The 23,389-nt window shown below is 41.6% G+C and overlaps 2 protein-coding genes across 2 annotated transcripts in view; both read left to right on the forward strand.

The window, feature by feature from the left end:
- Positions 1 to 10,440, forward strand: part of prrc1 (proline-rich coiled-coil 1) — a 46,825-nt gene extending 36,385 nt beyond the window's left edge. Inside the window, exon 9 of the mRNA XM_072258066.1 lies at positions 9,535 to 10,440. Coding sequence (XP_072114167.1) covers positions 9,535 to 9,744 — 210 coding nt within the window. The 3' untranslated portion in view covers positions 9,745 to 10,440. The remainder of the gene's footprint in view (positions 1 to 9,534) is intronic.
- Positions 10,441 to 20,473: 10,033 nt separating this feature from the next.
- pgm5 (phosphoglucomutase 5) overlaps positions 20,474 to 23,389 on the forward strand; it is a 198,596-nt gene continuing 195,680 nt past the window's right edge. The window contains exon 1 of the mRNA XM_072258067.1: positions 20,474 to 20,886. Within this exon, the coding sequence (XP_072114168.1) occupies positions 20,629 to 20,886 (258 nt within the window). The 5' untranslated portion in view covers positions 20,474 to 20,628. The remainder of the gene's footprint in view (positions 20,887 to 23,389) is intronic.

The raw sequence follows: 23,389 nt of genomic DNA on the forward strand, positions 1-23,389 counted from the left end.
CAATGCTGCTGAATGCTGAAGTGTTTTGCATCTACCATCATATGATGTTTTTCTTTGGTCATTTAATAGGCCAGTGCTTGAATATTAACCAGGTGCTTCAGCAGGCAGACGGTTTAACTACATTATTAGGAGTTAAGTACCCCAATCGTCAGCAAATGTTCTTTCCTGATTTTGTGGTGGGTAAAAAAGACATCATGATGATACTGAGCCTGGGGCACTGTCCTGAGGAAAACTGGCAACAATGTCCTGTGATGGAGAGGAATGATAATTACAAGCATCTTCCTTTATGCTTGGAATGACTTAAACCAATGGATCCATTTGGGATCAGTGGTCGTTGGCTGTGTTAATGTCAAAGGCAGTTGCTCAGCTCACCACTGGCATAAAACGATGTTTGCAGTGAATGGACCAAAGAAGTCTAGAGGCAATTGGTCATTGATGTCGAGAGGTTACTATCCTTTTTAAGATATATGGTTTGACCCACAGTATCTCATTTTGATAATAGTCTTGAGTACTGGAATTGCTCATTAATTGAAGTGGTCATTCATCTTGTAAACAATTGAGGCTTTATGCATAAGTTTAGATTTTAGAAACATGAGTTATGTGCATGCAGCATTTTAAAAGCCAGTGTAGATTAGGGGTTAATTTAGTTTGTGTGTTAGCTTTACCTGAAACGTGTAAGTCATGTGTAATGCGTATGTACACACACTTGCCTGTTATTTGGCTAAACATAGAGCTTTTCAATCAGCCCATATTTCTAGTTGTTACCCATTTGTCAGCTTCTTCAGGTCATTTGTCTGGTCCTATTGCAATTTATTTAATCTTTGTCCCTAGATTACTGACTTCTGTTAAAGGAAGAGGCTTCTATTTATTTACTTCATCATAAACCTTCAACCTCTGATATACTGCACTTAATCATCACTACTATAATGAATGTGATATAAATTTAATATTTCGGCTGCTGTATCTGTACCGATTTCTTAGTTCCATTCCTTTTTGTTAAGAGTAAAATCTGTTTCCACTTTCTACTCCTGTACACACTTGAAAATCTAAGGTAAATTTTACAATGCAGGAGTGTAAGGTTACTTGTAGGCTCAAGTAAACACATGGGATTGTTGAGTTTTGGTAATAAAAATGGAAGAATGTGGAATGGAAGTATTTTTGGGTATAGCTAAGAATTCAGAAACAACAGTGTTGTATTATTTTACTAGAGGCATTACTTTGGCTCCCAACCAGAAGGAATGATGTTGAGGAGCAAACTTGCAGGAAAGTTAGTTGTGGAAAAGCCATGGAGTTGGGAACCTCAGTGGTCCCACTGTAGAATGGAATGCCAGTTACATATGTGACAGAGAGATGAGAATTTCTGAAGTGTGTTTAGGAGAACTTTCCTGACCACTAGATTGCTAGGCAGTATAAAAATGGCATTGTTAAAATAAAACAAAGTTTGAAGATGGTATAGTGGTAGAGGCAAATATATTAGAGACCTTTAAGAGACGTTTAGATAGGCATATGGATGTGAGGAAGATGCAGGGATACAGACATTTGGTAGGTAAGAGGGAGTAGTCTATGGGGCAGAGGTGTTGGCTAATTTGCTTTTTAGCTGGATAGGCCAGAGGGCCTATTCCTGTGCTGAACTGTTCTCTGTTCTAATTTAACTTACAGTAACATGGAGGCATATTTGAAAAGACTGATGAATACAGAAATGAAAGTGTTATATTTGAATGCACGCAGTATACGGAATAAGGTACATGATCTTGTGCAGTTGGAAATTAGTGGTTATGATATTGTGGACATCACTGAGTTGTGGGTGAAAGAAGATCACAGGTGGGAGCTTAACATACAAGGATACACATTGTATCGAAAGGACAGGCAGGTAGGCAAAGGGAGTTGGGTGGCTCTGGTAGTAAAGAAATGAAATCAAATCCATAGAAAGAGGTAACATAGGATCAGAGGATGTAGAATCCTTGTGGATAAAGGTAAGTACAGGCTTCCAAACAGTAGCAAGGATGTTGGTTACAAATTACAAATGGAGCTAGAAAAAGCATGTAAAAAGGGTAATGTTGTGACAGTCATGGTGGATTTCAGTATGCAGGTAGATTGGGAAAATCAGGTTGGTCCTGGATCCCAAGAGAAGCAATTTACAGAATGCTTACAAGATGTCTTTTTAGAGCAGCTTGTAGTTGAGCCCACTAGGGAAAAGGCTATACTGAATTGGGTATTGTGTAATTAATCAATTATTATTTGGGAGCTTAAGGTAAAATAACCCTTAGGAGACAATGATCATAATATGATAGAATTCATCCTGTACCATGAGGGGGAGAAGCTAAAATCAGATGTATCATTATTACATTGGAGCAAAGAGAGGTACAGAGGCATGAGAGAGGAGTTGGCCAAAGTTGATTGGAAGGGGCACTAGCAGGGATGATGGCTGAACAGCAATAGCTGGAGCTTCTGGGACCAATTTGGAAGGTGCAGGACAGATTAATTGCAAAGAAGTAGTATTTGAAAAGGAGGACAAACAAACAAGAAGGCATATGATATAGCAAAACTTAGTGGGAAGTTAGAGCATTGGGAAGCTTTTAACAACAGAAGGAAACTAAAAAGCAAAAAGGAAAGAAAAGATTAAATATGAAGGTACGCTGGCCAATAATCATAAAAGAAGACACCAAAAGTTTTTTTCCAGAAATATAAAGAGAAAAAGAGAAATGAGAGTGCATATTGGACTGTTGGAAAATGACACTGGAGAGGGAGACATGTTGTGGGGGAGAATGGGACAAAGTAATGGTAGAGAACTCATAAACATTTTGCATCTGTTTTCGCTGTGTTAGTAGCACCATCAGCCTGCCAGAAATTCGAAAAGTGGTGGGGGCAGAAGTGAGTATAGTTGTTATTGCAAAGGACAAGGTGCCTGAGAAGCCGAAGGATCTGAGGATGGATAAGTCCCTTGTTCCAGATGGATTGCACCTCAAGGTTCTGAAAGAGATAGATGAAGAGTTTGTGGAGGCATTAGTAATGATCTTTCAAGAATCACTAGATTCTGGAATGGTTCTGGAGGATTAGGGAATTACAAATGTCACTCCACTCTTTAAAAACAGAGGGAGGCAAAAGACAGGAAATCGGAAGCCAGTTAGCCTGACTTCAGTGGTTGGGAAGATGTTGGAGTATATAATTAAGGATAAGGTTTTGAGGTAGTTGGAAGCACATGGTAAAATAGGCCAAAGTCAGCATGATTTCTTTAAGGGGAAATATTGCCTGACAAGGTGAATCCCAAGGGATTCTATACATATTTCAAGAGCAAGAGGATAACTAGGGAGAAGGTGGAAGGATAAGGGGGGAGAACATTTGATTGGATGCAGAGAATATGAGTGAAATACTTAATGAGTGCTTTGCTTGCGTGTTTACCAAGGAAAACGATATGGACCAAGAAATCGGTGCTGAGTGTATAAATACATTAGGACGTTTAGAGGTCAAGGAGGAGGAAGTGTTGGCCTTTCTAATTAGTATTAAGGTGGATGACCCCAGGGTCTGATGGGATTTATCCCAGATTATTGAAGGAGGCAAGAGACGAAATTGCTGGGCCCTTGATCAGTATCTTCATGTCCTCTCTAACCACAGGTGATGTCCCAGAGGACTAGCAAGTGGCTAATGTTGTACAGTGATGCTAGAAAGTTTATGAACCCTGTAGAATTTTCTCTATTTCTGCATAAATATGACCTAAAATATAATCAGATCTTTATCTAAGTCCTAAAACTAGATAAAGAGAACCCAATTAAATTAATAACACAAAAACATTATACTTGTTCATTTATTTATTGAGAAAAATGATTCATAATTGGCTTGCAAATAGAGGACAGAGGATAGTGATTGAAAGGACTTATTTGAGCTAGAGGTCTGTTAGTGATGTTTCCCAAGGGATCTGTGCTGGGACTTCTGCTGTTTGGGATGTATACAACTGACCTCCGTGAAAATGTAGATGGGTGGGTTATTAAGTTTGTGGATGATACCAAGATTGGTGGAGTTGTGGATAGTGTAGAAGACCATATAACCACATAACAATTACAGCACAGAAACAGGCCATCTTGACCCTTCTAGTCCATGCCGAACTCTTGCTCTCACAAGACTGCCAAAGAATAGAGCATGATATAGAGCATTTGCAGATATGGGCAGAGAAATGGCAGGTGGAGTTTAATCCAGATAAATGTGAGGTATTGCACCTTGGTAGGATAAATGCAAGGAGACAGTATACTGTTATGGGCAAGATCCTTAAGTATTGCTGAGCAGAGAGATCTTGGGATCCAAGTTCATGGTTCTTGAAAGTGGCTACACTGGTCAATAAGATGGTTAAGAAGGCTTATGCAATGGTTGCTTTTATTAGTCAAGGCACTGGGTTCAAAAACCAGCGACACACATCAAAGTTGCTGGTGAACGCAGCAGGCCAGGCAGCATCTCTAGGAAGAGGTACAGTCGACGTTTCGGGCCGAGACCCTTCGTCAGGACTAACTGAAAGAAGAGCTAGTAAGAGATTTGAAAGTGGGAGGGGGAGGGAGAGATCCAAAATGATAGGAGAAGACAGGAGGGGGAGGGATGGAGCCAAGAGCTGGACAGGTGATTGGCAAAAAGGATATGAGAGGATCATGGGACAGGAGGCCCAGGGAGAAGGAAAAGGGGGAGGGGAGGAAAAACAGAGGATGCGCAAGGTATATAGTCAGAGGGAGAAAAAGGAGAGAGAGAGAAAGAATGTGTGTATATAAATAAATAACAGATGGGGTACGAGGGGGAGGTGGAGCATTAGCGGAAGTTACAGAAGTCAATGTTCATGCCATCAGGTTGGAGGCTACTCAGACGGAATATAAGGTGTTGTTCCTCCAACCTGAGTGTGGCTTCATCTTAACAGTAGAGGAGGCCGTGGATAGACATATCAGAATGGGAATGGGATGTGGAATTAAAATGTATGGCCACTGGGAGATCCAAGAGGTTATGTTGCAACTTTATAAAACCCTGATTAGGCTACATCTGGAGTATTCCCTAGAGTTCTGATTGCCCCACTGTAGTAAGGATGTTGAGGCTTTGGAGAGGGTGCAGAAGAGGTTTACCGGTATGCTGCCTAGTTTAGACGGCATGTGCTATCACGACAGGCTGAATAAACTTGTGTTGTTTTCTCTTGGAGTATCAAAGGCTGAGGGGAGATCTGATAGAGGTTTACAAGATTATGAGAAGCATAGGTAGAGCGGACAGGGAATATCTGTTTCCTGCAGTTGAGATGTCTAATACCAGGGGTCGTGCATTGAAGGTGAGTGGGAGCTGGTTCAAAGGGGATATGAAGGGTAAGTTTTCTACTCAGAGATTCATGGATGCATGGAATGTGCTGCCTGGTATGCTGGTAGACGCAAATACATTGGAGCCTTTTAGGAGACGTTTGGGTGGGCACATGGATGTAAGGAATTTGGAGGGATATAGACGTGGTGTAGGTAATAGGGATTAGTGTTTGGGTGTTTTAGATTTGCTTTTTAGCTGGTTTAACACAACATTGTGGGCTGAATGGCGTATTTCTTTGCTGTACTGTTCTATGGTCTATGTTCTAAATCTGTTAGAATTCTTTGAGCAAATAGCAGGCAAGGTAGGCAAAGGAGAGTCAGTGGATGGTGCTTACTTGGATTTTCAGAAGGCCTTTGACAAGGTGCCGCACATGAGGTTGCTAAGCAAGATAAGAGCTCATCGTATTATAGGAAAGACACCAGCATGGATACAAGATCAGCTGACTGGCAGGAAGCAAAGTTTGGGAATAAAGTGTTCCTTTTATGGTTGGCTGCCAGTGCCTAGGGGTGTTGGGACCACTTCTTTTCCCATCATATGTCAATGACTTGGATGACAGAATTGATGGTTTTCTGTTTAAGTTTGTGGACGATATGCAGATTGGTAGAGGGGCAGGTATTGTTGAGGAACCAGGGAGTCTGCAGAAGGACTTGGATTAGGAGTAAAAGGAATAAAGAGGCAAACTATTTACTAAATGTGGCCGGGTGGTGGCGTAGTGGCATCAGCGCCGGACTTCGGAGCAAAAGCACCCGAGTTCGAACCCAGCTGGCTTCCCAGGCATGCTTTCCATCCATGCTGGGTTGAGTGTTGAGCTAGCAACTTGAGCTCGTAAAAAAGAAATGCCTGCTACAGAAACATCAACAGCAAAAAAGTTGATGGCCTATGCTCTCTCGTGAGCTTAAAAGGCAATTTCCTTCCTGTTTCCTAAATAGAGAGCAAATTCAATAATCAGAGGTGCAGAGGGACTTGGGAGTCCTTGTGCAGGATTCTGTAAAGGTTAAAGTGGAGGTTAAGTCAGAGGTAATGAAGGCAAATGCAATGTTGGCATTAATTTTGAAAGGACTAGAATATAAAAGCAAGGATCTAATGCTGAGGATGCTTAAGGCATTGGTCAGACTGCACCATTGTGAGCAGTTTGGACCCCTTATCTAAGAAAGGATGTGCTGGGTTTGGAGAGGGTCCAGAGGAGGTTCACAAGAATGATCCCAGAAATAAAAGTGTTATTCTGGCTTCTTCCCCCTTTTTAGTCCTGATGAAAAGTCATGGACCAAAATGTTGACTGTTTATTCCTTTCCTTGGATGCTGCCTGACCTGCTGAGTTCCTCCGGCATTTTGTATGCTTTGCTCTGGATTTCCAGCATCTGTAGAATCCCTTGTGTTAATAAGAGTGTTAATATAAGAGGAGTATTTGATGGTTCTGGGCCTGTAGCCATGGGAGTTTAGAAGAATGAGAGGATCTCATTGAAACCTCTTGAACATTATAAGGCCTAAATACAGTGGACGTAGAGAGGATGTTTCTTATAGTGGGAGAGACTAGGACCAGCAGGCACAGCCTCAGAATAGAAGGATGTCCCTTTAGAACAGAGATGAAGAGGATTTTCTTTAGCCAGAGTATGGTGAATCTGTGGAATTAATTGCCGCAGATGGCTGTGGAGGCAAAGTCATTAGGTATACTTAAAGTGGAGATTGATGGGTTCTTGATTAGCAAGGGCTTCAAAGGTTTCGGGGCGAAGCAGGAACATGGAGTTGAAAATGATAATGAATTAGCCAGGATGGAATGGTGCAGCAGACTCAATAGGCTTTATGACCTATGTCTTATGGTTTAATGTCAAAACCAGAAGTTAGAAATCCATGATTTACATTGCTGTTTAAGGGGCAAGAGTGGTGACAACAAAGGGAATGTCTGTGACCAGCTAAAGACCAAGAGCAGCTGGTACCAATATAGTCAAGTTTGTTTGAAATGGCAGAAAAATTGAGAAAGAGCATGGAGTTTACAAATAAGAGGCATAGAGTATAAGAGAAAGGAGTAATTAAGCATTCGTTTAGCCACTACTGGAGTATTTTATCTAGTTCTGGTTTCCACACCTAGGTAAAATGCAAAGCTTAAGCAAGTGGTGAAAGAGATTAACTGAAATGATTTTGAGTTCAGTGATTTTAGTTGTGTGGATGGACAAGAGAGGCAGTAGTTAGGGGCCTGCAAGGTTATCAGCTAGAGGTGTTTGAAATCATGAAGGGTGTTGATATGAGGAATAAAACGGTAGAAATGGTCAAGATCCAGAGTGCACAGAATGAAGACGATTGATAAAAGAATCAAAACTATCATGAGGAAACCCTTCAATGTAGTAACACACATCAAAGTTGCTGGTATCTGTCCCCCACTTTTCCTTCACTACATTGATGACTGCATTGGCGCTGCTTCCTGCACGCATGCAGAACTCGTTGACTTTATTAACTTTGCCTCCAACTTTCACCCTGCCCTCAAGTTTACCTGGTCCATTTCTGACACCTCCTTCCCCTTTCTAGATCTTTCTGTCTCTGTCTCTGGAGACAGCTTATCCACTGATGTCTACTATAAGCCTACTGACTCTCACAGCTATCTGGACTATTCCTCTTCTCACCCTGTCTCTTGCAAAAACGCCATCCCCTTCTCGCAATTCCTCCGTCTCCGCCGCATCTGCTCTCAGGATGAGGCTTTTCATTCTAGGACGAGGGAGATGTCTTCCTTTTTTAAAGAAAGGGGCTTCCCTTCCTCCACTATCAACTCTGCTCTTAAATGCATCTCCCCCATTTCACGTACATCTGCTCTCACTCCATCCTCTCGCCACCCCACTAGGAATAGGGTTCCCCTGGTCCTCACCTACCACCCCACCAGCCTCCGGGTCCAACATACTATTCTCCGTAACTTCCGCCACCTCCAACAGAATCCCACCACTAAGCACATCTTTCCCTCCCCCCCTCTCTCTGCATTCCGCAGGGCTCGCTCCCTACACAACTCCCTTGTCCATTCGTCCCCCCCATCCCTCCCCACTGATCTTCCTCCTGGCACTTATCCGTGTAAGCAGAACAAGTGCTACACGTGCCCTTACACTTCCTCCCATACCACCATTCAGGGCCCCAAACAGTCCTTCCAGGTGAGGCAACACTTCACCTGTGAGTCGACTGGGGTGATATACTGCGTCCGGTGCTCCCGATGTGGCCTTTTATATATTGGCGAGACCCGACGCAGACTGGGAGACCGCTTTGCTGAACATCTACGCTCTGTCCGCCAGAGAAAGCAGGATCTCCCAGTGGCCACACATTTTAATTCCACATCCCATTCCCATTCTGACATGTCTATCCACGGCCTCCTCTACTGTAAAGATGAAGCCACACTCAGGTTGGAGGAACAACACCTTATATTCCGTCTGGGTAGCCTCCAACCTGATGGTATGAACATCGACTTCTCTAACTTCCGCTAAGGCCCCACCTCCCCCTCGTACCCCATCTGTTACTTATTTTTATGCACACATTCTTTCCCTCACTCTCCTTTTTCTCCCTCTGTCCCTCTGAATATACCTCTTGCCCATCCTCTGGGTTCCCCCCCCCTGTCTTTCTTCCCGGACCTCCTGTCCCATGATCCTCTCGTATCCCCTTTTGCCTATCACCTGTCCAGCTCTTGGCTCTATCCCTCCCCCTCCTGTCTTCTCCTATCATTTTGGATCTCCCCCTCCCCCTCCAACTTTCAAATCCCTTACTCACTCTTCCTTCAGTTAGTCCTGATGAAGGGTCTCGGCCTGAAACGTCGACTGCACCTCTTCCTACAGATGCTGCCTGGCCTGCTGCGTTCACCAGCAACTTTGATGTGTGTTGCTTGAATTTCCAGCATCTGCAGAATTCCTGTTGTTTGCCTTCAATGTAGTGATTGGTTAGGATCCAGGGTACACAGCCCGTGTTTGTATGGGAAGAAAATTCAATTACAGCTTTTAAATAGGAGCTAAATTAGGATCTGGAACTAGAGAATTTGCAGGATATGGGAAAAGGGTAGAGGTAGTTTGCTGTTACATAGAGCCATCATGGACTTAGCAGGTTACCAACCAGAAGGATTAATACTGAGAAGCAAACTTGCGGCTTTTATTCTGTAATTATTCTGTGACTGATAGAGACAAGGACTAGACTGGGAAAATGTGCCTGCAGTTTCCAGGATGCTATTGCTTTACTCAAATACATATTTTTTTTTTAAAACAGGCTCAAAACCTTACACCAGCTGATTACAACCTGAGATGGTCCGGGCTGATGGTGACCATAGGAGAAGTATTGGAGAGGAATATACCCCACGTCAGTCGCACTGATTGGCACATCACGTATACAGGCGTGTCTCGAAGACAGATGATCTATAGTGCAGCCAAAGCCTTGGCAGGGATGTACAAGCAGCAATTGCCATCAAAGTGCATTTAATAATCAAAACTGTCACATACTGTTCTAAGGGCATTCCCTGCACATGAACTGTTTAAACTTACGTGTATTTTTGTACTCAAATCAAAAAGTGTGGTCCCCGAGGCAATCTTTCCCATCTGCCAGCATAGAAACTGGTTAATTGGAACACCACAAACTGAATGTGATCAAATGTAATGGAAACTATTTTGAAATATGCAGCATTTTCTTTATATATTTGAAAAAAAAAGTTTGTTATAATACCTTTGGTAGATACTGTCACAAAATGGTACTTAAACAAATTGAGATGCTAAGCATTGACAATGCTTATTGTCTATATTTTTGTCACCTAATCATAATACATATTCTGTTCAAGATTGGATGGATCAACATGCAGAGTTCTCTTTCTCATCTCTATCCTTGTAACGTGAGCTTATAAGGTAAAAGCATTCAAAATGATGTATATATGATTTACAAGTTGAAAACTGTCAACCCTTTGGGGGGAAAAACAAGCTTTCTGATGTATGGTCAGGATGAATTGTCACAAGGTTAAATGAATGACTGTTTAAAGCAAAATATAACTATTATCTTTGAAAACTCTAATCAGACTCTCTGCAATGCCAAGTGAAGCTATTACAGGGCTCATCAAAAGTTTTGTTTTTGGTCTATTTTGTAATTCTCTGTAAAGGAAATAAAACTGAAATATCAGAGGTGACACCAGTATGTTTGTAATTTTAACTTAATCTTGACACTTGTCAGCATTTCCTTTAACGAAAATGAAAACATTATTTGGAACTTTATTTGGTATATGCCTTTACGGTTAATTAGTTCCATTGTAATATGCTGCGCTGTAATTAATCATATTGCAAATAGTTTACAAGTAATCTGTGGCCAAAATACTTTAGTGGTTATGAACTAAAGTTTTAACCTGCTTTTTCTATAATTACTTGCATCAAGATGATCCAAGTAGCAGCTCTTAATTCTGATTATGTTGCCTGATTGTTAAATGAAGGTGAGTTGAAATTGGTCCACATAATAGTTTGCCAACCCTGTTCCAGCCTCAGCAAAGACAGATAGTTGTCTTCTTTTCCTGTTTCATTGGCTCAGTTTGTAAGGAAGTTTAATTGTTCTCCTTGCTTATAATTTCTAGTAGATGGCTCATGGATATGTATTGATGAAAAACCTTCTTTTCTATCCAAAGCTGCGTGCTTAGTTTATTTAACACTAGAATTTCTTGTTCAAGAACAACAAATTTTATGCCCATGTATTGAAACAAGCTTTCCATTTGATTCTGATTCTCAGTCAGCTGCTTGAGACACTGATAAGATTCAATTAAAGCCTACCGAAAAGTTTTTGCACATACTAATGGGAGGAGTCCCTTATCAGTGCATACCAAAAGCAAAACAATATTATACAGTGGATTGCATTCAAGGAACTTGATTCAGTGTAGGTATAAAACAATTACTTGGCAGAGAGAGACAATGGCTTCACTGTGAGTACCGGACCTCCATCCTTGTCCCCATGGTCTTGTTCCTCTCGATTCATTGAGATTTTAAGTTTAGTACCTTAGGAATGGACATCTGATTCAATGTAAACTTGTGCCCTTACCACTTGAACCTTCTTTTCATTGTTGTCTGGAAGCAACTGCCAATATTTCATGTACGCATTGTGCAATTTTTTGTCATTTGGGTCTATCTCATAATGTTTATATTTTAATCCTATTTTGTAATAAAATGACCTTTGGAAATGTGGCTGTAAAGTCCTCATTTTTATAAAACCAATGTATTGAATTCTTTCTGCAATCAGAAAGCACAACATTTTAAAGAAAACTATACTAATTTGGTTTGGACTATATTAACAGTTGTAGGTTCAGTTTTAAGTCCTGCTCTACAAAACTGAACCCTATTTAGTTTTATTGATTGTTGATTGAAACAAATGGTAGTATATTAGTTATGTTAATTAACTAACAGTCCTGAAGCCTAAATGATTTATTTAGAAGCTTAAGTCCAAATCACCACGCCACTTTAAATTCTGTTTAAAATCAGCTAAGGAAAGTTATTGTAAATAAAGTTGACCACAGACTGTTGGATTGTCGTGGAAAAACTTGATTCAGTAGTATTATGAGAATGGATTGTCACGTAAAAGCACAAGAAAATCTGCAGGTGCTGGAAATCCAAAGCAACACACACAAAATGCTACAGGAACTCAGTAGGCCAAGTAGTATCTATGAAAAGAGCAAGCAGTCGACATTTCAGACTGAGACCCTTAATCAAAATAGAAACATACATAGAAAATAGGTGCAGGAGTAGGCCATTCGGCCCTTCGAGCCTGCACTGCCATTTATTATGATCATGGCTGATCATCCAACTCAGAACCCCGCCCCAGCCTTCCCTCCATACCCCCTGACCCCCGTAGCCACAAGGGCCATATCTAACTCCCTCTTAAATATAGCCAATGAACTGGCCTCAACTGTTTCCTGTGGCAGAGAATTCCACAGATTCACCACTCTCTGTGTGAAGAAGTTTTTCCTAATCTCGGTCCTAAAAGGCTTCCCCTCTATCCTCAAACTGTGGCCCCTCTTCCTTCTTTATAACATTTAGTCCTATGTGACAGTAGACCCAGGGGAATATGATTATTTCTGAATGCAGTCTGAAATGGCCAAACAAACCCTTCAGTTCACGGACACTTAGGAATAGGTAATAAATGAAGATTGCTTTTTCTGTTTTGGCTGTCTTGTGAATTAATTAAAATTATTTGATCATTGCATCCAAATAGGGTAAATCAAGGATTTAAATTTTGTGCAATTCTGATGAAAACATAAATCTGAAATTTTCTTTCTTCACACCTCTGTGAATTTCCAGTATTTTGTTTTCATTTCCGAATATGTAGTATTTGCCTGTTGTCATTACCTTGAGTTGAATGGTAAATTATTTCTGTGGTATCTAGTTTAAATTTGACAATAAGGTAAATTGACAATATTTAATAAGTTGCAGTTAGACAGTACATTGCTGACACTTTGAAGAAACGACAAGAAGAAAGTTTACAACAAATTTGAATCCAGCTGAAATTCTATAGATGCAGGCAAGGCCAGGCATCTGAAAGAGAAAATAACATGGAGTGAACATTTGGTGCGTAAGAATTGAACAGTCATTTATTTAAATGATCACTAGTTGCAGTTTATTAAAGCCATAAAACTGTGTCATAGAAAAACTATAGCACAGAAAAGGGCCCTTTGGCCCATCTGGTCCATTCTGGGCTATTATCTGCCTAGTGCCATTGATCTGCACAAGGATCATAACCCTCCATACCCCTCTATCGAAATTTCTATTAAATGTTGAAATTGAACCAGCATTCACCATTTCTGGCAGTTCATCCCCCACTCTCGTCACCCTCTGAGTGAAGATTCCCCTCCCATTCACCTTAACATTTCACCTTCCACCCTTAACCCACAATTGCTAGTTCTAGTCTCAACCAACTTCAGTGGGAAAAGCCTGCTTGCATTTACAGATCAATACCCCTTATAATTTTGTATAACCCTATCAAATCTCATTCTACGTCCTAAGGAATAAAGTCCTAACTTATAAAACCTTCCCCTTATAACTCAGGTGATCAAGTCCTGGCAACATCCTTGAGAATTTTCTCTGCACTGTTTCAATTTTTTTTCATATCTTTCCTGTAGATAGCTGCCCAGAACTCCAAATTCAGCCTCACCAACGTCTTACACATCCCAACTCCTGTACTCAGTACTTTGATTTATGAAGGTCAATGTGTCAGAAGCTCTCTTTACAACCTTATCTACCTGTGATGCCACTATATTGCCAGATCCCTCTTTGCTACCATACTCCTCAGTGCCCTTCCGCTTGTCTTTCCCAAAGTGCAACACCTCACATTTGTCTGCATTAAATTCCATCTCCCATTCTTCCAACTGGTCCACATCCCACTGCGAACTTTGATATTTCCTTGCTGTCCACTACACCCCCAATCTTGGGATTTATAGCTGTAGCCAAAAGAAAGAAGTCTTACCCGACAGGTTTAGTAAACTAAATGAAAAGTAACAAGTTTAGCAGTATTTAGATAGATCCTTCTCAACTTGCCTGTATGTGTTGACATTTTTTTTTCCCCAATCTACCTCTCATTGACAGTTTCAGAATGCACAGGATATCTTGAGTAAAACTAAGATAGCCACTAGACTTAGTTGCAGTCATAGTTTGTTTCCACCCAAGCTCCATCAACTCACCAGCCTCAAAGTTTGTCCCTCAAACTTGAACTTTGCTTTTATATTCATTTCGTCTCTATTATCAACAACTTTTGGTGCAGAGTGTTCCACTTTACTACGTCCTTTGAAGAAACTATTCCTGACATCAGTTAAATGTCCAGGCAACAATTTTACAAATTTTCCTGGACCACAACTTCCACCCCAAAAGGATTGTTTGTTTCTTTAGTCAGCGAGACTATAAAACAGTATCTGCTCTGCCATTTGATACTGGCTAATTTATTTCTCCCTATGACCTTTGGTGCCCTTACTAATCAAGAACCTATCAACCTTCGCTTTAAATATATCCACTAATGACACACAGCCATCCGTGGCTAAATTAATTTCTCTTCACCTTTATTCTGAAGGGACATCCTTCTATTCTGAGGCTGTACCTTCTTGTATAGGAAACTTTCTTGTTTAGGACTCTCTTAGTATAGGAAACATCCTCTCCATGTCCACTCTATCCAGACCTTTCAATATTTGATAGGTTTCAGTGAGAACAGCACACCTCTCCCCCATTCCTGAAAGATTGCAGCTCCTTGGAGACAGTGTCAGAGAATTGGATTTGGAGCTAGATGACCTTAAGATCATTCAGGTGACTGAGGAGTTGAGAGTCAGGAGCTACAGGGAGGCAGATAGTTGGGTGACTATCAGGAAAGTGAAAGGGAATAGGCAATCAGTGAAAGGTATGCCTGTGGCCATTCCCTCAATGATAAGTACAGTATATTGTTTTAGATAGTGTTGGGGGAAGGAGATGACATACTAGAGAAAATCTGCAGTGGTCATGCCTTGGTCACTGGGTTGGGCTACTTAGAAGAGAAGAGGTGATGAGATTTTAATTGTTTAGGGGAGCAGACGGTAGGTTCTGTGGATGAGAATGGGACTATTGCATGGTAAGTTGCCATCCAGGTGCCAGAGTCAGGGGTGTTTTGGATTGAGTCCATAGCATTCTTAAGGAGAAGGGTGCGCTGCCAAATGTTGTGGTACACATTGATGTCAATGACATAGGCAGGAAAAGTGACAAGGTCCTGCAAAGTGAGTTCAGGCAGTTAGTTGCTAAGTTAAAATACAGCAATCTTGTCCCTCACTTCCCGTCCCTTAGTAACTTGGGGTATATCCCATCCGGACCCAAGGACTTATCTATCCTAATGTTCTTTCAAATGTTCCAGCATATTTTCCATCCTAATATCAACATGTTCCACCATATTAGCTTGTTCTATGCTGTTTTCATATTCATCAAGGGCCCTCTTACTGGTGAATACTGAAGCAAAGTTTTCATTAAGGACCTTCCTACCTTCTCTGACTCCAGGTACATGTTTCCTCTTATCCCTGACTACCCGCACTCTAGTCATCCTCCTGCCTTGGGGTCTTACCTAGTCCTACTTGCCAGTTCTTGAGAATTATAAGGAGACAAAATATTGCAGATACTAATATCATAAGTTACGTAAGCAGATTTTAAGTAGTAATGCATGTCAAAGGTCCTCGAGAACATTGACATTGCATTACAAAGAGAGGTAGCAGAAAAGTTAATAGTGATCTTAAAGTACACAGATTTAAAGAAGTTTCTTGAAGGAGAGTGAGGCTCAGAGAGAAATACAATAAAATCGCTCCATACCTTATATGAAGCAATGGTGAAAAATAAAATCTAAGCACAATGTGAAAAGCTGCAGTTGTAATGCTACGTTCTTTAAGTTTCAGCATTGTTGGAGGAAGGTGTAGTTTTGTTCAAAACCACTAGCTGCACTGTTCTCCAACTTCTTTAGGAATCTTCTGTTTGTCTGAAGGGTTTGCTAAATTGAAATAAAGGAACATTCTGCAAGAATGTTTATGCGTTTATTTAAACTTACAGCACGGAATACGTCCTTCCAGCCCGATGAGCCACACTGCCCAGCCACCCACCTATTTAACACTAGCCCTATCACAGTACAAACTACAATGTCCAATTAACCTACAAACCAGAAACAAGAGAAAATCTGCAGATGCTGGAAATCCAAGCAACACACACAAAATGCTGGAAGAACTCAGCAGGCCTGGCAGCACCAATGGATAAAAACAGTCCCGTCGAAGTGTCCCGGCCCGACACGTCGATAGTGCTTTTTTCCATAGATGCTGCCTGGCCTGTTGAGTTCCTCCAGCATGTTTTGTGTGTGACCTACAAACCATACATCTTTGGAATCAGAATCAGAATTAAGTTTAATATCACCGGCATACGTCATGAAATTTGTGACTGTGGGAGGAAACTGGATCGGAGGAAACCCACGTGGCCATGCAGAGAACTTACAAACTCCTTGCAGATGTCACCAGAAGTGAACTCCAAACTCCAGAATGCCCTGAGTTGTAATAGCGTCCCACCAGTCTCTATGCTAACGCAGCACTCACTTACCTGTTTGTATTTTAAAATTTGGAAGGTTAATATTGGTATATGGCAGTGTAACTAAGCAGAAAGCAGAAAGATTTGCATTTGTATAACTCATTAGGCAAGGGTGTGCCAGCACAATTTATAGTCAATAAAGTACCTTCTTGTGTTTTAATCACTGTGATTCTGTATTCATCAAGATCCTATGGAACAAATATAATTTTGTAAAGTGCCATATGTTCTTTTTGCACTGTTGATGTAGGATTAACATTGGCCATGATACCAAGATGAACTTCCCAGCTCTTTTCCAAAATAGTGCCACTCAATCCTTTATATCTAATTGAGAGAATAGACAGGGCCTTTTATTAATATCTTGGCCAAAGACAATTCTTCCAACAGCTCAACCCACCCTCAGTACCTCATTGAAATTTAGCCTGAATTCTGATCAAACTTGAACCTGCACACTTTCTGACCAAGTTAAAAGTCTGCGTGATACTTCGTGTTGGTGGGATGGTGGGATGGGTGGCAGCATATAGCCAAAAGTTCATCATCTTACCTCACCTCCTTCTCTCCATTTCATGGGGCAAGCATGCCTTTGGGTACCCAATCCATCCATTGCCTCAAAATCCAGGAGTGAAAACCTTCCTGCCGTTATCCAGTTGCTGCTCTCCACAGGAAAGGCTATTAGATGTGTATGACAGATATGTAGGAACACATGTATATGTATATAAGGAACACAACTGTGCATCTGTATGAAATGCAGGTGCATGGCTGCGCAGTAACTGAAATGCTCCTGCAAACATAGCCTTGTTGCCATGCAGCTATTCACTCTATGTATTCATAGTATGCATATTACAAAAAAAAATCATTTAAAGTGCCATGCAGTTTTCAGGCCACGTGAACACTTCCTGATTGGATCAATGGTTGGTCCGCACAGCAGTAAAAAAAATTGAAGGAGCCTTGTCAGAATGGGAGGAGGAGGGAAAGTGTGGGCACGACAGGAAGCAGAGTGGGTGTGTTTGGGGATGGAATCTAATAGAAGGTTGGCAGTGTGTGTCAGATGCTAGTAGAGAGGATGTTTCAGGGTGGAGAGTGGAGGCAGTATGTGTATAGCTAGAGTTAGTGCGTGAGGGGAGGAGTATGCAGAGGGGATTGGGTGGCAGAGTGGGATGCGATGTGTGTAGGTGGTGGGAGAGTGTTGGGACACTCTGAGAGAGGAACTGGTGTGATACACTCAGTGGCCACCTGTACACCTTCTTGTTAATGCAAATATCTAATCAGTCAATCACATGGCAGCAGTTCAATGCATAGGGGTGGGGGTTTGAGTGTCTTAGAAACTGCTGATCTCCTGGGGTTTTCATGCACAACAGTCTCCAGAGTTTACAGAGAATGGTGCGAAAAGCAAAAGAAGACATCTAGTGAGCAGTGGCCTTTAGGCAAAAAAGCTTTGTTAATGAAAGAGGTCAGAGGAGAATGGCCAGACTGATTCAATCTGACAGAAAGCTGACAGTAATTCAGATAACCATGCGTTACAATAGTGGTGTGCAGAAGAGCACTTATGAAAGCACAACATGCCAAACCTTGAAGTCGATGAGCTAACGCAGCAAAAGACCATGAACATACTCTCAATGGCCACTTTAATAGGTACATGAGGTACCTAATAAAGTATCATGTAATATATTAAATGTATCAGGGAACTGCATGTGTAATTATTTACCAACAGGTACATAACAGAACTAATCTCATTGAAGAGCAATGTCAAATAAGGCTGCTTCAATGCCCAATTCTTTTCTCAATCTTTCTTAATGTTGCATTTCACTTCCAATAGTTCCCCACAGGAGCTAGTCTTTGCAATTAATGGGAAGCTGTTCAGCCAAGGGCAACTGCACTGTGGAACCTCAGTAGATAAGTGCAGGTGGCACTCGTGTAAACATATACTGACTGAGACCCAAGTCATTATTAACCTTCACTGAAGCACATGAAAGCAAATGCCTTATGCTCAAAGTTCACCAGGCAAAAGTCTACTGATCTACCTCTGCTGCACGATGCTGAGATTATAGATTTATAGCAAAACCCTAGGAAATATGGTTTACTTCTCATACTAGGAGCCATCTCTGTGAAGCCACACATCATTGGAGAAGTTCACCATTACCTTCAATACTCTAGCACAGTCTTTGATAGATAAGGGATATTTGAAGATTAAGACGTTAGACCTGATGAGAAAAAAAGTGTGCTAGGCAGCAGTCATCCTTGCCATCTTGTATCCTTCTGAGACCTAGACTACCTACATGTGGTATTTGAAGACCATAGAAATAATACATCCCAGGCTGACTCCACAAAATCATCCAGATTTCAGTGAGCCTATGTTAGCCAACATCCCAGGCTGGTGTCCCCAGTCTTGAGGCTCTAATTACTCATCGTCAGCTGTAATTGTCAGGCTACATCACTCACTTACTGATCCCCGTCTCTGGAAATGGACTCTCTGAACTCTGTCATGGGAAGGGATTACTAAAACAAACCATGGAAAAGATCCAGGGATGTGTCAAAGCCTGCTTGAATAAATATGACATCTCTGCTAACTCCTGCGAACCTCTGTCCCATGACTATGGAAAAGGAGCATTCTTTTTTAAAGATAAGTTTTATTTGTCACATGTACATTGAAACATAAAGAAGTGCATCATTTGCATCAAATCAAATTGGCAAGGATTGCGCTAGGGCAGCACGCAAGTGTCGCCACGATTCTGGTGCCAACATAGCATGCCCACAACTCATTAAGCCTAACCTTAACAGTATATCTTGGGAGTGTGGAAGGAAACCGGGGCACCCAGAGGAAATCCGCGTGGTCATGAGAAGAAAGCACAAATTCCTTACAGACAGCAGCAGGAATCGAGCTCCAATAGGTGATCATTGATACTGTAAAACAACTGTGCCAACCGCTGAACTACCATATCTCCCCCATTCTGGATGGTCTGGAGAATGAGGAGGAGAAACATCAGCTGCACTGAGAACTTGTCCGGCTGGAGAATCAGACTACCTCATAACCTCATCAACCTGCCCCATCTATGCAAAGGGCAACAGTTCCCACATTGACTGGTATTACCCACAAGCCTGCAGTTGAAGTAAAACATCCTCAATCCCAAAGGGCTACCTACATAGAACAATTACAAGTTTGGAAACACAGTGTGAGCCTCTCCACACTTTCAATCTACTCTCTATTTCACAATTAATTCTCCATCTGTACAATTTCCTTTTATACTATCATTTCGTCCATGTATCTTTCAAAATTTGGTTACTGATTCATATATGAACGTTCCAAGTGTTAGAAGCAATCTTAAGCGTTGGTTTGACTGGAAGTGTAGTACTGTCGTTTTTCTTAAAGAAATATTTACTTTGATGTTGGCCTGTTTTATTTATTGTGCTTTAAGTAGTACTTCTTTCATTCAGTAAAATATAATAAAGCCAATCATCCAAGACAATATGATAAACAACAAGTAATTTTTAAACCTTTAAAAACACTTGCATGCGTTTATTGCTGTTATTCATGACTTTTTGCCAATAGCTGTTGCACTGCAGAAGCGCATTTACCATGTTTTGAGGATTACATAGAAAAGTACAGGTGTTCTTTTTTTTAACAAAAGCACGTTTGCCCAGCTGCATATAGATCAGTCCCTCACAATGTTCTGTCTAACCTACCTCGGTACCCCAATGCAGGGTCGAGTGGAACCACCCTGGTGATAGTGAAAGATCCCGAGCTACAACCGACACCAACAAGGATGAAGACTTGGGTTCTCTTTAGCAAAGCTTTCACTTGTACTCTTTATTCTCTCTCAGTAATCGGGGGGAAAGTGTATTGTTCCCAACCGCGCTACAAACGTCTACAGATGATTCCAGAATGTCGTTACACAAGGGATGACTTGTGCTGCAATTGTTGGGAGACAGATTTAAACCAGCCCTGGATGCATGGAGGAGGTGGCTGAGCTTGGAGTGACAGGGGATGATTCCTCTGAACAAGTGGCTGTTTGCAATGCACACATAGCGCATCCAGTTACAACACTGGCGCAAATCAATGCTTTCCTTGTAAGGGCTATTTTTATATCGTTGCGGTAACTCACTGCAACGTCTTAGCATCGCCACGCCTCTGCTCTTTTACTCCGCGTGTATGTGTGTGTGTGTATGTGTGTGTGTGTGTGTGTGTGTGTGTGTGTGTGTGTGTGTGTGTGTGTGTTGTTAGCGGCTCCTAGTTCAAAGTCTGTGAACGCGTATCAGCAGCATCCAGTATTAGGGGAGCAGGAGGATCATGGAAAACAACCCTATCCCTGTTGTGACTATCCAGACCGTCCCTTACGAAGACCAGAGACCCGGGACCAGCGGATTGAGGAAGAAAACCTCTGTTTTCGAAAACAAGAGGAACTATCTGCAGAACTTTATCCAGAGTGTCCTGTCCTCTATAGATCTGAGGGACCGGCAGGGGTGCACTATGGTTTTGGGAAGTGATGGTCGATACTTCAGCAGATCCGCGATAGAGACCATTGTGCAGATGGCCGCTGCCAACGGGGTAAGAGGCAGAAAGTTTTCAAAACTGTTAGTTTATCATCCCAATGTAAGGTGATGCGACGCAAAGACAACGAGAATGGTGCGTTACTATCAGGCTTAATTTCCCTATATAGTCTGTAGATTTCCCCTTGAATTTCTCACTCTGGGGCATGTAGGGTTCACCCAGAGTATTTCCTACAGACATGAAGGTGAATATTTACTCTTCATTATTCCATAGAGATTGGAGGGCGTGCAAATTACCCCTTGAATCTCTGCCACTTTGTAATTTCCCCCCTACTTTGTTTCTTTTCGTTTCAAATCGCGATTTAACGAATTGAAACGTTTCTGTTTCTAATTGAACATCAGGAATCAATATTTGCGTTATAGTTAAATGAGCTGATAATTCTGTGAGTTGCAAAAGATATTCCTCACCCACTCCCCACCCCTCCAAGTCCTATCCACTCATTTTACAGATGCCATGAGTAGCATTGTCGTTGTATAATGGTGCATTACCGAGGGAAATCTGGTCTCATACTGCACGGAAACAGGACCTGCGGCCCAAATGGTCTGTTGTTTCTTCTGACTTGACGGGGTTTTACATCGGAGTTTCGCTGATCCCTTCTCCTGGACCACTAGGGGAGGCTCTAATCTGGTTTAGAATGGCTCCCTATATTCACCCAGCAAACAGACCCAGTGTAAGTGGACGGGCCTTGTGGTCATACAGAACAGAAACCGGCCCTTCGGCCCAACTCGTTCATCAATCACTTGTTTATACTAATGCCATTTACCGGCACTTGCTCTGTACTCTTCCATGCCTTGGAAATTCAAATACTTGTGCAGATTGTTTTAAAATACTTTTTATTTCACTGATAACAGAATCAGAGAGCCTGGGTGGTTTGGGCTTAGCTGGATCTATACTTCAGATGAGATATAAGGATTAATTATTCACTGCTACGTTCCTTGGCGGAGGGGTATTTGTACTGGTATCAGCTGTGGCTCATTGGGTAGCACTCTCTTGCTGTGGAGAATGCAGGTCAGGGGTTCAAATTTCACTCTTGAGATATGAGCACCAAGTCTAGGCCGAGGCACCCAGTGCAGAGCTGAGGGATTGCTGCATTATCAGAGAAGCTTCCCTTTGTAGGTGGATTCTAATTCTCTGGCAGTATCTTGAAGTAAAGCAAGCTAGTCAATATTCATCCCTCAAGTGAAGATCAACCAAGAAATCGGGTTTATTACTTTTGCCTTGTCACACTGCTCTTCATGGGGATATGCTGGGCACAGACTGTCTGCTAATATCACATCAATGTCACACCTCAACTTCAAAATACATTTAATGGCTGTAACTCCTTTTTGGGTTGAAATGGATGTTTTTTCTACCGTTTTTGAATTTGTTGTATTGATCCCACTTACCAAAAGCTCTGCAGACGACTTACTTTATTTTTGCAGTGTTCAGCTGCTATAGCTCATCTACTTCAAGGTTCAACGTGTTGTGCATTCAGAGATGCTCTTCTGTACACCACTGTTGTTACGCAAGGTTACTTGAGTTACTGTTGGCTTTCTGTCAGCTTGAATCAGTCTGGCCATTCAACTCTGAACTCTCATTAACAAGGTGTTTTTGCTCACAGAACTGCCATTCAATGATTTTTTTTGTTTTGTTTTTCATACCATTCTCTGCAAACTCTACAGACTGTTGTGTGTGAAAATTCCAGGAGATTCTGAGATACTCAAACCACCCTATCTGGCACCAGCAATTATTTCATGGTTAAAGTCACTTAAATCACATTTGTTCCCCATTCTGATATTTGGTCTGAACAACAAATGAACCTCTTGACCATCTCCGGTTTATGCATTGAGTTGCTGCCACATGATTGGCTGATTAGAATTTTGCATTAATGAGCAGGTGTATAGGTGGACCTAACATAATAGCCGCTGAGTGTAGGTGCTAATAGTGTAGGGTAAAGTTGGAACCTGCCACTGGGTATTGCGTTTTAGAGTGAGACCAGTTCCACCATAATTCAGTGATCAGGAACATAGCATGCACTGTATCTAGGTGATTGATAAGTTCACGGCCTAAGGAAGAAGGAGTCAATTTTAGAAAACCTACATTTACGCACTTAGTCCAGCGGTCGTGGAGCATGCAGATCTTGGACCTCCAGAAAGTGTCCACAGAAGGGGTGATTGATAAGTTTGTGGCTTAAGGTAGAAGGAGATGAGTTATACAGCTCTCGTTACATGCACATGCAGTTCAGCTTTTTGAGTGATTATGCAGAAAGTTTGAAGTTAATAACTCATCAGTTAATAACTCATCACGGGTGATTGATAAGTTCGTGGCCTAAGGTAGAAGGAGATGAGTTACTAACTTCAAACTTTCTGCATAATCACTCAAAGAATTGAACTGCATGTGCATGTAACAAGAGCTGTATAACTCATCTCCTTCTACCTTAGGCCACGAACTTATCAATCACCCCTGCTGTGGACTCTTTCTGAAGGTCCAAGATCTGTATGCTCCACGACCGCTGGACTAA

This window comes from Mobula birostris, chromosome 5 (assembly GCF_030028105.1).
Source record: "Mobula birostris isolate sMobBir1 chromosome 5, sMobBir1.hap1, whole genome shotgun sequence".
Classification (NCBI taxonomy): Eukaryota; Metazoa; Chordata; class Chondrichthyes; order Myliobatiformes; family Myliobatidae; genus Mobula; species Mobula birostris.